This window comes from Meles meles, chromosome 5 (assembly GCF_922984935.1).
Source record: "Meles meles chromosome 5, mMelMel3.1 paternal haplotype, whole genome shotgun sequence".
NCBI classification, from domain to species: domain Eukaryota; kingdom Metazoa; phylum Chordata; class Mammalia; order Carnivora; family Mustelidae; genus Meles; species Meles meles.
The window spans coordinates 61552867-61571050 of NC_060070.1; the positions used below are offsets into that span (position 1 = coordinate 61552867).

At 38.3% G+C, this 18184-nt stretch overlaps 1 protein-coding gene across 8 annotated transcripts in view; it reads right to left on the minus strand.

The window, feature by feature from the left end:
* ADGRG6 (adhesion G protein-coupled receptor G6) overlaps positions 1–18184 on the minus strand; it is a 136530-nt gene that overhangs the window by 22972 nt on the left and 95374 nt on the right. For all 8 annotated transcript variants that reach the window (XM_046004884.1, XM_046004881.1, XM_046004885.1 and 5 more), the window contains 10 exons: positions 16978–17089; positions 15813–15877; positions 14924–15134; positions 13735–13906; positions 12241–12381; positions 9565–9684; positions 7914–7959; positions 6445–6551; positions 1765–1892; positions 248–516 (listed from right to left, as the gene is read on the minus strand). In XM_046004884.1, coding sequence (XP_045860840.1) covers positions 248–516; positions 1765–1892; positions 6445–6551; positions 7914–7959; positions 9565–9684; positions 12241–12381; positions 13735–13906; positions 14924–15134; positions 15813–15877; positions 16978–17089 — 1371 coding nt within the window. The remainder of the gene's footprint in view (positions 1–247; positions 517–1764; positions 1893–6444; positions 6552–7913; positions 7960–9564; positions 9685–12240; positions 12382–13734; positions 13907–14923; positions 15135–15812; positions 15878–16977; positions 17090–18184) is intronic.

Sequence of the window (18184 nt, forward strand, 5' to 3'; positions counted from 1 at the left end):
AGTTTGTGGTGACTCAGGAGGCTAGGGCTTTTTCCTTTACTCCTGAATTTAGTAAGAATGGCTGAACAGTTTTTAAAAATACCATTCTGAGGAAGCCCCTGCCTTGGGATGTGTACATCAAACCCGCATCATTCACAATTTTGAATTTTCTTTTAGCAGCACTAATCTTTCAACATAGGACTTTCCTGTGAGCGACGGGCAAGTTCTCTGACAGTGAACACAAAGCCAAAACTTTTATGAGGCTTACCCCAGCCAACGATGCAGAATTTCAGTATGTATCTGCGAATGTAAGTGTTAAACACTTTAACCAGGGCAATGTACATGTGAACTGCTTCCAGCCCCATCCAGGTAAAGGTTGCAAGAAGGAAGAAATGGAGCAGGGCTGCAATGGCCATGCAAAGGCCGTCCACGTGAAATGAGGTGATCCAGCCGTCCAAGAGGAAAAGGAGGTTCAAGAACAACAGGGCTGTACTCAAGTTCATCAGGATTTTGGAGGGGTAGTCCCTTCGCAACTTTCTGGAAAAGGGAAAAATGAAGAGGAGAAGGAATACTGTAAATTAGTATTTTAAGCACAGGTGGTAAATTGCTATCTTCTACAGATCCCCGCCATGGAGCCATCTTTGTGATGGCACCACTAGGAGGAGATTTGTATCTAATTAGGAGTATTTAAGAATATTTATGAGTATTTGGCAAATTACTAAGTTTTTAAAAAATTTTTAAACATTTTATTTATTTGAGAGAGAGAGAAAGAACAAGTGCACAAATAGGGAGAGGGGCAGTGGGAGAGGGAGAAGCAGACTCCCAGCTGTGCACAGAGCCAGACTCAGAGCTTGACCCCAGGACCCTGGGATCTTGATCCAAGCGGAAGGCAGATACTTAACTGGCTCAGCCACCCAGGTGTCCCAAAAGTTTTTTTAATATCAATTTTATTTCAAAACTGTTTCCAACTGTTTACCAAATTTCTAATTAGTTTCAATGGATTGTTGTTTTAAATCCAGAAAACATATTAGTTATAAAAATGAGATTTTTGTTAAAAAATTTCCCTAAAATTCTCTGAAATTTCCTGATTTTTAATGAGGTAAGGATCCATTAAAAAAAAAAGTTCCTGTTGGGGCACCTGGGTGGGTCAGTCAGTTAAGCATCTGCCTCTGCTTCAGGTCATGATCTGGGGTCCTGGGATGGAGCCCTACCCCCAGGGTCACTGCTTGGAAGGGAGTCTGCTTCTCTCTTTCCCTCTGATACTCTTCCCCTTCCCCCTGTTCATGCTCGGGGACAAGCTCTCTCTCTCTCTGAATAAATAAATAATGAATAAATAAATGAATAAATAAAAAATCTTTACAAAAAAAAGGGTTCTTGTTTCAGGACTAATTTTGTTTTAAATTAACATAATGTATTATTTGTTTCGGGGTACAGATCTATGATTCATCAGTCTTACGCAATTCACATTTTAGGACTAATTTTATAAGATCTGTGAAGCAAATGTTTTCATATTTACCATGTAAAAAGTGCTTTGAACCATTTTTATTTATATGTTAATCATCTATTAAATGCATTTTATCCATGGACAAAGAATACTTATACATTAAGATTCTATAGCGAGAAAATTTATGTTGCATGATATATGTTATGAGAAACCTGAACACTAAAGTTGAACCATTCTCCATGATTCAAAAAGTGTACAGGTATTTTTTAAAGCAAAGGCAATTTTCTTATTCACATTTTGGGGCAGTTAGCACTGGGTTTTGAAAGATAAAAAATACTTACTCAAATGCAACATATGTCAGGAGAGTGGCTGCTGAAAAGATAGCAGATATCCCACACCCAATATAGGTGATGAAGGTGAGAACTTTGGTGTTTCTTGCATCTAACTGAGAGGCAGTTCCTTGAAGGTCCTACATAAAAACATGGGAAGCAGCTGTTAAGAATCTCTCTTTTCACAGGAATGGTGTTTTATTAGAAAGTTCATTGCTAGCACTTACAATTTTAGCATAATCTGAGGGGCTACAAACAACACTGCAAATCAATATCGAAGCTTCCATTTATTGTACTCTTGCTGATCATTCCATGAAGCCAAAGTGTAGCATTACTGAGAGGGTTGCATGTTGCTTTCTCTCATTACCTGGGAATCCAAACTCTTTGCCCACCAGAATAGCCTGAGCAGCAAAACCACTGGGTTGGCCCCCCACCAGAAATTGGGGAGGTCACTGCCTTGCATAATAAATGATCAGGCCCATTGCTAACATTCACAGGGCTAAGGACACAAGTACAAATAGAGGCCACCATGGCCAATGGGAGCCCTGAGGCAAGTGCTGGCTTTCCAGTAGTGGGGGGCTCAGCCAGCGGACAGCCAGAGACTGGTGCCTCTGAGTGTAGTGCTGAGGATCTTAACTGTGGTCATTTCAAAGCTTGGTATGTATTGGGCTGAATGGTCTTTATTTATTTTTTTATAAGTGAGAAACCATTATAGATTTTTAGATTAAAGAGACTTTTTTTTTTTTAATCCCTGTTGACCTGAGAGGGCACCATTTAAAGTGTTATGATTTATGGAATGGAAAGAAGTAAACACTTTCTAGCATATTAACATGAAGTATTAATTTCACTTTGCAGAGGCAAACCTGTAAAGTCTGGGTCTGGGAGGGAAATTTTTCTTTTCCTCCTTAAATAGGGAATTGGGTTAGGGACAAATCTTGAGTTAAGACCATCCACTAATCTTGGTTGGAGAAGAAAAGACATCTCTGTTATACGCAGGTGTTCAAAAATGGAGACTTCTTGGAGAAAGGCCATATTCCAAAGGGGATAATTGGTTTAAAATTTTAGGTCTTAAAGAAACTTTTTTTAGGTCTTAAATTATGAAAAAATAAGTTCTGCTTTATAAGATTTTCATTTTATGTGTTAATTCTCTTTAATTTTCACCAGCATGCTGATAAAACTTGTTACTCACAAACAAAGCCTCCAGTAGGTGGTGTTTGCATGTGAGTATGTGTCTGTGAAATGATGACAGGAGAGTCAGTCTAAGGTTTGGCTAAGGCAGTAAGAAACGGGTAACCACTTCTGTGGCTCCCAAAAATGCACAGTGATCGAATTCAGCAGACACAGGGCTCTAGGTCAGAAGGGACTTAGCCTACCTTTTTCTTCCAGAAATCCCCCCAAACACTGGAAGAACCTGGGGCTGCCCTGGCACATAGGATGGGGTTCAAGTCAGTGTCAGTGGACTCACAGATAGATTACCCTGACCAACATTTTGGTTACTCCAGGATTTCATGGAGCAGAGAAATGGTCTTGAGGAATCTCCAGGTAACTTGTTCTGACCTCTTGAAAAACTTGTGGCTTCCCATCTAGGTGAGGTGGTGAACTTGCAAGCCACAATTAAAACCACAATTTAAAGTGTAAATTAAATAATGTTGTTTACTATTACACATTCACAAACAACTCTCATGTTGTTTTGTACTTTTAGAGAATGAAGAATATGAAAATATTTATTCCTCTGAATTAGCCAACATGAAAATGTACTAATGTTAAAAGTATTAAAATCAGTTTTACTACAAGAGAATATTAACAGAGGATATTAAATCCTTCACACATTTGTAGATTAAAAGATAATAATTACAGGTCTGGGGTATTTTTTTAAATTTTTTTATTTATTTCTTATTTTTTTATAAACATATAATGGATTTTTATCCCCAGGGGTACAGGTCTGTGAATCGCCAGGTTTACACACTTCACAGCACTCACCATAGCACACACCCTCCCCAATGTCCATAACCCCACTCCCCCTCTCCCAACCCCCCCTTTTTTAACCTCCCATATGGTCAGTGTGTCACAGGGCAATGTAGACTCTGGGAGTATCTTATATAAATGAATAAAGAGTTTGTAAATCAAGAAAGTCTCTTAGCAAAGTCTTGGTGGTCTGGAAAAGCTGAGGGGACATGGGCTCATCGCCAGGAAGGATAGATTCTTGGAAAGTTTTTCTCCCAGCAGTTTATAAAGTTGTAAGAGCAGCCAAGGTGCAAAGAACAGTACTAAAAAAATGCATATATTTACATATATGTAAAACTAATTATTTTATCAAATGGCAACAGAAAAATACACAATTACAAATTCATAATAAAATTCAAACCACAGCATGGGGGGTTAGGGGGATAGGAGAAGAATAAATGAAACAAGATGGCATTGGGAGGGAGACAAACCATAAATGACTCTTAATCTCACAAAACAAACTGGGGGTTGCTGGGGGGAGGTGGGGTTGGGAGAGGGGGAGGGGGTTATGGACATTGGGGAGGGTATGTGCTATCGTGAGTGCTGTGAAGTGTGTAAACCTGGCAATTCACAGACCTGTACCCCTGGGTACAAAAATACATTATATGTTTATAAAAAAAAAAAATTGGAAGGGGAGGCGAACCATAAGAGACTGTGGACTCTGAGAAACAACCTGAGGGTTTTGAAGGGGCAGGGGTGGGAGGTTGGGGGAACAGGTGGTGGGTAATATGGAGGGCACGTATTGCATGGAGCACTGGGTGTTGTGCAAAAACAATGACTACTGTTACGCTGAAAAAAATAAATAAATTTAAATACTGAAAAAAAAAATTCAAACCATATGTGAAGAAACTAACCAAAGTAACAGGAAACCAACTTTGGTGACACATAAACCACTGCTGTATACTGAACTGTATTACTGGTTACATATTTATCTAACCCTAGACCTACAACATACACAATCGTGCTCAAACACACACATGGACACACATATATGTGTGCACATGTACACAATTCAAAGAGATAAATGAATTAAGCTAGAGCTTATATACCTGAGTGAATAATGTTGCAAATCAATGTTTCCTAAAAGAATGTCTACTGTCACTTTTGGAGAAAGGAGAACATGGAAGTTAAAACTGAGTGTGTTTTGGGGCGTTTGGGTTGCTCAGCTGGTGAATGTCTGACTCTTGCTTTCTACTTAGGTCATGATCTCAGGTTCTTGAGATTAAGACCCATATCGGGCTCTGCACTCCATGTGGAGTCTGCTTGAGATTCTCTTTCTCCCCCTCTCCCTCTGCCCCTTCCCCAGCTCATACTCTCTCTATCTGTATCTCTCTCTAAAATAAATAAATAAAATCTTAAAACCAAACCAAACCAAACCAAGAGTGTGTTTGTTTTACTTAGAGAAAACATGCTATAGTTTAATTGTTCATTTTCATGCTCTAGCAGTAGACAAAAATAGTTATATTTTGGGAAAGTTAAAAAGTTATTTGCTATAATTGCTGCCTTTTTCAATGACTTGCTTTATCCCTCAGAGCATTTATGCAGTAGAGTGTCAGGAAGATCACTTTCAGGATGGCCGTATGACATCGGCCATTTACACTGGCAAGTCGGTTCATGAGCCTAATGCCATATCCCACAGTCCCTACTGCACCTGCCCAGCCCCACGGGAAATGGGAGTAAGATCTAATGGAGGGGAAAAACGTAACCATGATGTCTGTGATTCAAATTCAAAAAGCTTTACTGTCTCAGCATACATGAACGCCATCATCATTTAAAAAAGCAAATGTGGTTTGATCCTTGGGAACTATACCAACTACCAGAAACAAGAGCTCTGTTACAACTGGAAGGATACAGAACACATCTGAAATGTATCTTCAAAAACACACATGTATGAGATATAAGACAGAGGTAAAAGCCTATCTGTGAATCCAAGAAAGTTGTTACATGGAGGGTGGCTCTCAAAATTTTGGCAAGATGAAAAAAAAATGTTGACGTGATCTAATTTTTGTTTTAAAACTGTTGGACAGGCTGGCTAATGAGACAAAAATAGGGCCATAGGAAAGAAGGAAGGAAAGAAAGAATAATATGAAGGTCTAGTGGTAACAGACATGTCACACCCCCCTCTTCTCTTGCAGTCCTAAGGACTTCATGGTGTCCTAGTCCCTAACCTGTCCCAACAGGCTGTGCTCACCAGGGGTTGGGGCCGGGGCTGCATCATTTGGGGTGACAGCTGGATCACCTAGCACAGTACCTTCTATAAAGTCACATTCAATCCAATGAGTGATAATACAAGAACAATATTTTATCAAAATTTTCACAGTTCCCCTCCGTGTTAGTAAACCCCAACATTATCTTCCTCTTTAACTTTTTTCTCTCTCCCTCCCCCTTTCCTCTCTGCCTCCCCAACTCTGTTTCTATCTTAATTCAAGAGTCTCATGGTGATCCTCTTATTTCTAGGATTATTTATCATTGCTGTTAATACTACAGGAAAAAAGAATTCTTTTTTATAATTACTGTTACATATTTTAAATATGTGATCTCTCCTAATTACCAAGATTCAAAATACAGATGATAATTATCAGGAAATAATTTCCCAAAACACATAATCTAAAAAAGCTGACTTACAAAAAGAAGTATGCCTTCCTAAATTATACCATTTCAAAATGAGTTTAGAAATTCCTCCCCTACCATCAGAATTCCGAAGTGTGTGAGGTGGTTACATAAGCAGACGGTCTCGCTCTCATCTGAATTTCTGTGTGCCACACATCCTGAAGTGTTCCAAAATCCAGAACTTTCTGCAAGAGGAAGTCCACAAACAGTGTGAAAATAACAGCAGGCCAGTTCCTTTTCTATAATAGATGATACCTTCTTTAGGAAAATATGCCTCAGTCTTTTCTGCCTTGCAGTTTATCAGTCAAACAGATAAAATTCTTAAAGCTGCCAATACTCAGAATAATTTAGATTCCTGGAATCATAGATTGTTAGTGCTGGGTTGGCAGCAGGACATTATCTAGTCAGTGATTTTCAACTGTGTTCTATTGAAGATCCTGCAAAAGTCTGATTTTAGTTTAACTTTTAATGTATTACAAAATAAACTTCCATGAAGAGTATCCCCCTTTCAAATATGTTACATACTAATGAAGTCTGAAGATCAATACATTTTTTTGCCTTGGGTCAGCCTCTATTTTTGTAAAGACATAAGAACAAACAGAGGTCAGCATTCTTAATATGTACAAAGCAATCATGCACAGTGGAAACCTCTTATAAATGCCCTTAGTGCATCTTATCTGACTTTTATGGCAGGATGTGGAATATGAGCAATTTATATATTTGAAGAATATTTTAAGTCTGCAAGGTGATATCATTTTAATTATTTTCCAGCAAATCCAATTTCTTAAAACTGTGCAACTAGAAACCAAACAACATAACTTTCCAGCTGTGATAAGGCTTATCAAAAACAGAGGTTGGGACACCTTCAGACTCCACTTCTACCAAGAAGCAGGAGTACTGGTCCTAGTTTAGATTTAGGCAGGGTAATCCCACCGGGTATCCCCGAGGGAAGGTGACCCTTAGGGGGCAGAGAAGGGAAGTTTAATAGCTTGCTCTTCCCATCGAAGAGATCCCCATACCTCATACCTAGTGACTTCTCCCTGAATTGTGCCTTTTCCTCTTAATTGTCAAATGCCATTTTGGAGGCAGTTCATTTCTTTCAAGCAACATGCATGTATTATAACCATTTCTTATTTATAGTCCTTTAGTATGTTTTCCCCATAATCTGAAGTCTGGTAGCTAGATTCTAAATTGTGTGCCTCATGCATATTAATACTCTCAGAGGCATCCTTAAAAGAATGAGATCAAGCATATATCGATGTTCATCTAAAAGTGGCAATCAAAATGCATACTGTATTTTCAAAATAACTGAAATCAAAGAGATTGGTAAAAAAAAAAAGGTCAAGTTTACTTATTTCTTCTTGCAATGAGTAAAAAGTTGCAGAAATTCGGTTCACTTCCCAAGCTACCTAAACTAAACTCTGCAGTTCAGTTATCACACTTACACTGTGACTCATTCTGGCTGGGGTGGAATGAAAGGAAACGGGGGTGTCTAACAATGTTTAAAATTCAGTTGTTCTTAAGACAGCCAATATTTTAAAACTTACCGTTTTTGTTCAGATCCCAGAAGGCACAGATGGGATGAGGCACTGCCTATATTAACATAAGAATAAACATGCGAAATTGTGTTTAAAATAAGTGAAAGATCTTATGATCTGAATATGGGAAAAGAGTCAAAATGCTAAGGTTTTCACAAAGAAAGAGACCGGTATTAGTCATGCCGATACGATCTAGGAACAGCAGGCAGTCCAGAAGGATCTCCTCTCACAGATATTTCAAGTGGAAATCAACCATAACCTCGTGAGGAATCATGCTTCCCATTTATCTAAAGGTGACTACGTATGTCCCACCATAAAATGCTGTCCTCAGCATTTATCAAAGCTCTTTACATTGTAACCTCGGTTTACTTTCAAAATTCTCCTTTATGTCTAAGTATGTGCCCAGAATTGAAAGTAAGGATTCAAACAGATATTTTAAACATCCCTGTTCACAGCAACGTTACTCTCAAGAAAAAAGAGGTGGAAACAATCAAAGTATGATGAATGGATTAAAAAATGTAAGACACACACACACACACACACACACACACACACACACGGAATATTATCCAGCCTTAAAAAGGAAGGAAATTCTGGTAGATGCTATAACCTGAATGAACCTGGAAAAAGATGGTTAAATGAAATAAGCTAGTCACAAAAGGGCAAATACTATACGATTTCAATTACAAGAGGTGCCTAGAGTGGTTAAGTTCTCAGAAAGGGAGAGTAAAATGGTGGTCATAGGGGCCCAGGGGAGGGGAAATGGGGAGCTACTATATAATGGTCCACAGTTTCGGTTGGAGAGCACGAAGAAGGTCACACAATAGTACACTTAAAAATGGTTAAAATAGTAAATATTATGTAATGTACATTTTACCACAATAAAAAAAATTCTTTATGGATGAAGGAGCTGAAACAAAGGAAGCCAGAGGGTAGAGCAAGGACGTCTCAGAGGGCTCAGTGACAAAGCCAGGCTAGTTCTTAGATGACCTAACTTTCAAGCCTCAGTCCTTATCAGCCAGCTTCCTTCCTGCCTGCCTTCCTGCTTTCCTAATAAATGCGAGACTCATGAGTGGGCCCTCTGGAAAAGAGTGGAGAGCCTGTGCCTGGCCTTACCTGAGACCAAAGGACCCCCATATAATTTTATCAAATAAACAGACGATAGCAAGGGCATTGAAGCAACAAAAAAAGCAACATTTGCCAAGATTCGAGATAACTGCTAACCTCTCAAAAAATGAGTCAATCCTGCCCTGTTTCCCTTCTGCTTTCCCAGTAGCAGTAATTTCTGGCTTTAAAAAAAACAACCAAACCTTTTAACGGCAGGATGGTGCAACGGCATCTGCCTCTAATTTCTCAAACTGATGTGTCGTTCCTTAAAAAGCGGGGTCCTTCTCTTCACTCTCATTCTTCTGAAGACCGAATCCTAGAAGGGATGAATCCCCCCACTTGCCAACATTTACTGTGACATTACAGCACCACCTGCTTACCTGTTCTCTCCTGTTTGGAAAGTTGCCCTCCTCCAAAAAGTGCCAGAATAAAATTCTTAACATGTAGGGAAGAAGAAGAAGAAAAAGAAGAAGAAGAAGAAAAAAAAAAAAAGACCCCACACTTCTCTGAAATCATCTGCCTCTGTTCATTGTCCTTTGTGGCATTTTCTTACCTGGTTTCTCATATGTTTGATTTTAATTCGAACAGGATCCTTCAGACCCTGGATAGTCGTGTTTCCAATACTGCATGCCATCACATAACTCACTAAGCTGCGTTTCTTGGTTTCTACATCCTTTGAAAGAAAAAAAAAAATGTATTACTAGTCAGAAATACACTTGTATTTGATTTTGTGCTCCCAAACATGCAAACTGTCAGCACTTTTTGCTTTTAAGATTTTCAATTATAGAACATCCTGTTTATAAGATCGAATTGTTGGCTTTCCTGAAAGAGCTTTGCTATTTCCCTTATTATAATAAATACATTGAGGGAAGATTATGAGCTAATGTTATAAGGCGATGTTCATAAAACCTCACTCGTGATTGCTGTGACTGATGTCAGCCAGTTAACATCAGAAACAATGTGAACCCAGAAATCATGTACTCATAAAAGCCACGAAACAATTAGATCATTTCCCTGCCCTAGAAAACAGATGAAGTTGTTTGCTCTTAGAGAAGTATAAAAGAAACACGGTGAGAAAAATAAACTAAAAGAAAAAAAAATTCATCATTCAAATCCACGCTAACAACGACCTGACGTGTTTAGTAACTTACAACTAAATGTAATTCTACTAGATGAAGTTCCCATCCAGAACTTCTTTTTTTCTTTTAAAGATTTATTTGATAGCGAGTGAGAGAGAGAACGAGCATGGGTGTGGGGGCAGAGCGAGAAGGAGGGCGTCTTATTCAGACTCCATGCTGAGCATGGATCTGAGGAGGAGGGGCTCATTCTCGGGACTCTGAGATCATGACCATGAGATCATTACCTGAGCCAAAACCCAAGAGTCAGACATTTAACCAACAGTACCATCTAGATATCCCCATCCAGAATTTCTACCTTCTTTCATTGTACACTTGCCACCCTCTGGAGCTTCCCCTTCAGATATGAGGTTGTGAAGAAATCAAAGCAGTGAATCCATATTGCAAAATGACTGGGGCCAACAGCATGTCTGTCAGCAAGACCTTCTCTCATTCCCTCTTCCCTCATGTTTTTCTTGTCAAACCTCCTGCATTTCTCTGTTGCAGCTTACAAATCAGCTGTCTGGGAATAATTACATGGCTTCTTACATGCCAAATAAATCTCAGCATTCAGAGTATGGCTTTTCTGTTACTTACGTGTGATCATGCTCAATAAAGTTGGTAATGGCTTGTGGATACCTAATCTTTTCTTTAAAAAATATTCATCTCTTGACTATGGACTCTGAAAAACAACTTGAGGGTTTTGAAGGGGCGGGGGTGGGAGGTTGGGGGAACAGGTGGTGGGTAATAGGGAGGGCACGTATTGCATGGAGCACTGGGTATTGTGCAAAAACAATGAATACTGTTACGCTGAAAAAATAAATTAATTAATTAAAAGACAAAAAAAATATTCATCTCTTGTTCAGTATGTTAAGGGAGTAGCAGAGAATCCTTAAAATCTTCTGACTCTGCTACAAATTTACTTTAAAAAGCAAATATATGTTTCCTAATAATATGTTGATTGGGAGGTACCAAGGGAGAAGGGAAAGGCAGCATGCAGAAGACCGACTCAAAATGAAACAATGACAGATTCTGACAGTTCTAACCTTTCTTCCAAACCCTTCCCTCTGGACTCAACCTCTTTGAACAGAGCCTCCTTCACCACCCATCACATTTTTGTGACACATACTGCATTGTTTTGTTTTTCAAGCTGGCATTGTAAGCCTCAAATAATTTTTACAAGTGCAGTTTTATCTGTTCCTAACTATTAAAGCCTTCAGAATAATAGTAATCACATTCTTAATTTACCCCAAATTTTATATAGCTTGTTTCTAAAACACTGGCTGAAAAAATGTTAAAATTTTAGAATTATTGTAAATGATTTCATGGTATTTCTTCTCCGCAACTTACATTGCCACGCCTCTGTACGTGACAGTTGGAAGCAATGCTGTTGGCCTTGAGACTTGCCTATTTTCTCTTACACAGATGACATTGTTTAATATATGCTGGTATTTAATAGACAATTTCTATTTTTTAGAAAGAGTTCAGTGAAACTACTCTGGATAGGGTTGTACTTTCACAGGCAATGAGAGGCCACCAGTGTTTGCTGGCAGTGGACTTTCTAGTATCTAGAAATGATGCCAATAATAATGACAGTATGTGCTCAGCACAATGCCACCCAACTCTGGGGTGTGAAGGCCAAAGATCATTTGAAATATTAATGGGAAAACTGATTAAAGCCAAGAATGCTGCTCATTATGTAAACAGTCCTTCCTGCTGAATTAAAAAAAACAGAAACAAAAACCAAACCTTTCCTTTGGCATACAGTTTCTTTGACTCTGAAGGTCTAAATTGTTGGAGAGCATAAAATATTTAACAAAAGGAATAATAAATAATCCTTTCTCCACAAATTCCATTCCTAATTGTACCATGCAAGTCTTAATCTAGTATTTGATTTATTTAAAAAACCTAAATGAACACTTCCTGTAATAAGGATATAATCATCTGAAATAAAATGCTTAACTAATTATGTTAAAATGTTTCATTTTTGAAGATATAGTAGGTTAATTTCTCTATATCTCTTGATATATTTTCAAGGAATCCAAACTTTCATATTTTCCTTCTGAGCAAAGAAACTCAACTTGCAACTGAAAAATGATTTAATGAACCCTTACCTGAAAAAGTCCAGTTTTATTGAAGAAAGTAAACTGTGCTCTTTTAACTAATACAGAATCTTCTTGACTTAAATTCTCAAGTAAGTTGGGAGGCAAAATTACAGAAGCCAATGGATCCATTTGTCCACTCTCAAAATTCATCTGTCACACAAAGAGAGATGCACAGGTCAAGTAATGACAAATTACCATAACTACTCCATGTACTGAACGAGGCAGGAGAGGGGCTACTTGGCTAGGGCTGGGATTTCCCTTTACCTCCACTAGAGTCACTGCCCTCCTGACTGAATCCCTACAGACAAAAGCCTGGATCTTCTCTGAGTTTTGCAAATGTGGAAAAACAGAAGATGCACTGATTTCAAGACAAGTAGAGCGATCCACAAATCAGCTAACATCTTCAAGTATGAGTGAGATTTACACTTAATAGACTTTGAACTTTTCTCAAAACACTTAGTGAAAGATAACTACAAAAAAAAGGAAAAAAAAAACCCACAAGATTGGAGTTGATTTGTCTGGTTGCTGAGACCGAGTATCTCTGCACAGAGGAAGCAGCAGAAGTTGTATGAATACTCTTCGATATCATTTCCCCAGAACCCGCAGATCAGGCCAAAACATGTCTTTCCACAAATGGATTCAGAATGAGACTGAAGCTGACCAAGTTTTCACTCTTAAATGTGAAACAGAAATATCCAAAAGGGCCGCTACTCTGAGGCGAAAAACATCCTTCCTTTCCTCCAGATTTTTAAACATTCCATCTTGGTTTATCTCCACAGTGGAGAAGCGCCACTGCGGGCTCTCCCGTCTCAAGGACGATGTTCCAATCATTTCATTTACCCATGCGGCTAACACTGACACACGTGGGAACTTGAAAGCTATCTGCTGAACGGTCACATCCACAGGGCAGAGAGGCTCTCCATTAACCCATCCAGTCTCATTACTGCCTACCCCCTCCCAGGCTCCATGCCACTGGTTCTCAACAGAGCGCTGTTCAAAGACTAGCCCAATCTGCAATGCCGGGAAACTTGTTCCAAGTGCAAACCTTGGAGATCCACCCAGGACCGACTAACTTAGAAGCTCTGGGGATGGGAGCCCGCACTCTGTTCTGACAAGCACTCCAGGTGATACTATGCAGTTTGACAACAATTGGTAGGGTTGAATACAGGCCAGTGCTTCCCACCTAGACCCTGAATAAAGCCCTTTCTTCTAACTGGGAAGATCCCCTCCCATCACTCTCAATAGGGGGTTCCCACTAATGGTTGAACACTCAGTTCCACTGTCACCTCTTGCAGAAGGTAAGCTGACCACCCCATCACACAGGTGCTAAAAGGACACCTCCTCTCAGTGTCCACATGCCTGTGGCTACTGCTACGATTAACCTCAGCAGACCTACGCGCCTGCCACCCCACCAACCAAGATCCTGAAGCAGAAACTGGCAAGTGATCAGGTAGTTTTTCTTTGTCTAATTAATTAAAATTAAAGAAAGCACCAGCTCATTACCTGGAAATAGGATTCATTATTGCTTGGAAGACTGATGCTAAAATTTGAAATTTCATTTGTCCCTGGGGACAGGGATGATACTCCAAGGGCCAAATTCCGAGTTGTAATATTCACATGGGATGTACTACTTAGGTCTATCTTGAAGGCCAATTCGTCAATTGTTTTTAAAGCTCTAAAGAAATGATAATACCACTGTTAACACGTTATTTATGTACTTGTACACATGCGATTTGCAGCAGGACAAAATACAGACCAACTAAAACCGCCTTTAAATTTTCTGATCTTAATGACGTGAATACCAACAAAATTATTCCAAACCACAAAAACATCAATAAAAATACAGAATCATACTGATGAATACATCCTCAGGAGAAATATCCTTTAAGGAATACCAACCATTACATCACCCTAAACAAATATTGTTTTTCACTTCCTAGTCTTTTTCTTTCCTTTTATATAAAAATACCTTTTCTATTTCATAACTGAGTGAGAATCAAAGGAAAATAATGATGTAAAAGCATTTCTTTGGACTCTAAGACACTATAAAGAAGTTTATAATTATTATGTAGATAAAGAAAGCAAAAAAATACATTTTAACAGATACAAGATTTTCATTGAAAAAATTTGGTTGAAAGGAAGGAAACAAGAAATATTAACACATTAACTGAAATAAGTAGATGCCTACTAATTGTGTAAAAATGGTACATTTCACATGTCCTGAGCATTTTCATTCCTGAAGTACAATGATCACAGCTATGGCATTTCCATGTCACAGTCCGTAGGACAGAATTTACATCGACCACATTATGCATAAAAGATCTGAGCGGAATGTTTGCTAAATGTCTCCTTTGCAAGAAAAGTGTCCTATGCTAATATATATAATAGCTTATCTTGTGAATTAATTCCAGTTAACTTTTTTTCAGATGAGAAATGACATACTGATTATGTTTTTCTGGAGCTATTTATATATCTTGCCAGATGGACAATCCTAATCATTTTGTAAATTATATTTCTCAAGAGAGAAAATAGAGAACTTTGAAATCCATTTTGTGAATGATCTTGGGAAATGTCCATGCATCTTCTGGAGATTTAAACGACGAAAGCTGGACACCTAGCAGTCAGATAACTGAGAAATTACATAACATGTATCCAATAAATTTTAATCTCCAGAAGAAAAAAAAATACTTACTCAGAAGAAGACTCAAGCAAGTCACTGTCTGGACTGGTTAAGATATTAGAAAATATATTCATTAAAGTTGAACCAAGCATTATATCAATGTTTTCTTCTTTATTCACAATCCTTTTGACCTGTTCTACAATTCTGGTAATATTGGCTGAGCTTAAGGTCTGCCCATCACTGGTTAAATTTAAAATTTCGTTGGCCACTTCATTTGCTTCCTCTAAAAAAAGACAGAAACAAACAAATAACAACAACACACAAAATCTTGAACATTTCAGGAATCCAAAACATACTTCACTTCATATTTTCACTTCATAATCCCAACTTTGGAGGGATCAATATTCATACAGAGTTCTAAGAGAACTATCCCCAGAATCACAAAAAATAAGTGTATATCTCCTGCTTAAAAATAATACACAACTAGGGGTGCCTGGGTGGCTCAGTTGGTTAAGAGTCTGTCTTAGGCTCAGGTCATGGTCTCAGGGTCCTGGGATCTACCATCAGTAGGCTCCCTGCTCAGTGGGGAGCCTGCTTCCCTCTACCCCTTCCCCTCCACCCCCGACCAAGGTTTCATGCTCGCTCTCTTCCTCAAATGAATAATAAATAAAATATTTAAAGAAAAGAATACACAACTGAAAAACATTGACACAAGTATCAATTTATATGTTACATGTTCTCTAAAATTGTCTATTTTTAATCTCCAACAGAAAAAACAGTTAAAAAAAAAAGTTAGAATCTGGAAAACAGAATTTTCTACCTTAAGTGAAACAATCATTTACTTAGTTTTTGTTATTACAATGGTTATCATATAGGAGAAGAATATATCTAAAGAGGATGAAAACTATGACGTATGAAATCATTTCATTTTGCCTGTGAGAACTGAAGAAAAATTGCTCACTTGAACAATTGGAGAGATCAGGAGGCCCCCAGTAGACTACAGATGTGTTGGTAGAGTCATGATAACTATGGAACAAAACAAGATATTTCAAATATTTGGCATAAATGACATTTTAAATGACAAAATTAGTTAATAATAAGTTTGAGAGTTTGCCTTTGGTACCTAGGTAAGTTTCATTTGAAAATAAAATTGTAATACATGGAACTAAAACTCCCACTAAGAATCTTATTAGAAAAAAAAATCAGGTGCCATGTACCCTGGAAACACTATTGTGTGTCCTAAGCTAGGATATTCTGGTTACTAAGGTCAATGGCATACTCAGTAACATGGGTCAAACACCTCTTTAAGAATTTTGATAAAATCTGATTTTGATTTCACAAGACTCAGCAAATCGGGTTACAATCCACACTTTATAGGTGAGGGAAAAGACAGAGAAATCAAAGAACATTCCAAAGTCTCACAGCCAGGAAGAGGTAGAGCCTTGTTTTAAACTAGGGTCAGTAACTCTCTAAAGCTCCTTCCTTCCTTCCTTCCTTCCTTCCTTCCTATCACATGTCAAACAGCAGAATGTGCAAAGTTGGGCCAGTTTCCATTGCTGATCCCTTCTTTCCCTGTGAGAAAACTCTAACTGGGGGTGAGGCAGAGGGTGAAGGGCTGGTCTTAGTATTCAGTGAATCCTCTGCGGTCATGCTGTGTCTGAGGTTTTTGCTAAACTCTTCAGAAAAATCTATTCCCTGACAGCCTGCATTAGCAGCCCAATCTGAATCTTGAATGTATTCCCTCTTTTTCTGCCTCTTTTCACCCCCTCCACCAATAACCATTTCCAACTGTTTAAAAGTTTTGGAATTTCAGATGCATATTCCAAAGCTGTGGGTTAGTGCTGTTCATCCACATGCTTTGCTCTAGAATCACCCTATGGTTTCCAGATTTCCCCATCTTTCTTTGGAGAAGGCTTACATCAGCATGGTGCCTGGAGTCAAAAGGCTTCTCTGGGTAACCTACCTGCCTCTTTACCCTCCATTAAGTGTGTGATTTAGGTATTCACAGACTTTCTTGCCCATCTTTCCAATCAATATGCAATGCATGGGAGCTATCGTGCAACCTGTGTAACCCAGGAAGGTAGGTAATATGGAGCTCTACTAGCAAGATTCAATAAAAGCATTACCATGTCCGTGAAGCATAAAAGCCCTGTTTCCCTACACAGGGATGGATGTTTACAGAAGGTTGGACGGTTGGCCAGTAATAGTCTTTGGGATCCTCATCTTCAGGACAATAACCTACATGAAAATAAAAGCCAACATGGACATGTTAATCTATTCTTTGAAGTTACGGGTGAAAGATGAGAGAAAATGATGGTGTTGGTACTTAGGTATTTATTTCATGTAATACTAAAGTACCAGTTTTTTGTGGTTAGAATTTGTAAAAATTTAGAAATCAGGAACAATAAACATTTAGTACATTTCAGATACCAAAATTATTCAAGTCAAACCACACACCTAAGTAAGTATAATCATAAAACATGCATCATTATTCTAACATAAATCATTAGCCAATAAAATGAGTAAGATAAAGATATATTCAAAAAATAAACACTACATGCAATGATAATCCTGAAAAATTCAGAATGTGATTTTTGAAGATCAAAATATGATCTTTTTCCAAAGGTGAAACCCTATAAAGTAATGCATTAATTGTGCTGTCATTGAGTTGTAAGCATATTTTATGGAAAAGTTGTCTAGCTGTTCTGAAAGCATCTATTGCCTGGACGTTTGCTGGGGGGATGGCAAGAGGAGACCCATGAACCAGCATCACAGGCCTCTTGCACATGCCCTTCTCCTCAAATCATCCTACCTGTTGTTGGAAAACTCTGTGGGCAAACGTCATGGCATCAGTAATTCAGATTTTATGATTTTAAAAATACTTCAAATATACGCAATATATTAATGACAACAAAATTATGTCATTTCAGGACTGAAAAATAGCAAGTTATACCAGACTATTGGAAACTTGTATTAGAGTCACCAGCCAAATATTTAAAGAAATTTCCCATCTACACATTCTAAACCTTAACATCACCAGGGTTTGTTCTTAATATTTTCAATTGGTAGGAACTTCTCCTCATAGGTCCACTTGGAGAAAAAAAATAAAGCACAGAATTTACATTAAGTCATATAAATTATATATCTAGGTATGCAGAGAGTTTTCTGGAATTCCTCAGTCCCTTAGGACAGAGATGAAGCTGGCTGACCCTCACAGAGCTACCCTGTCATATATAATCCACCATTCATCAAGCCACTTCCTCATGGAGACTCATTTGTGAAAGGTAGCATGTGCACTCTCTCCAGCCTCATGAAGCCCCATTTGCTAATAAG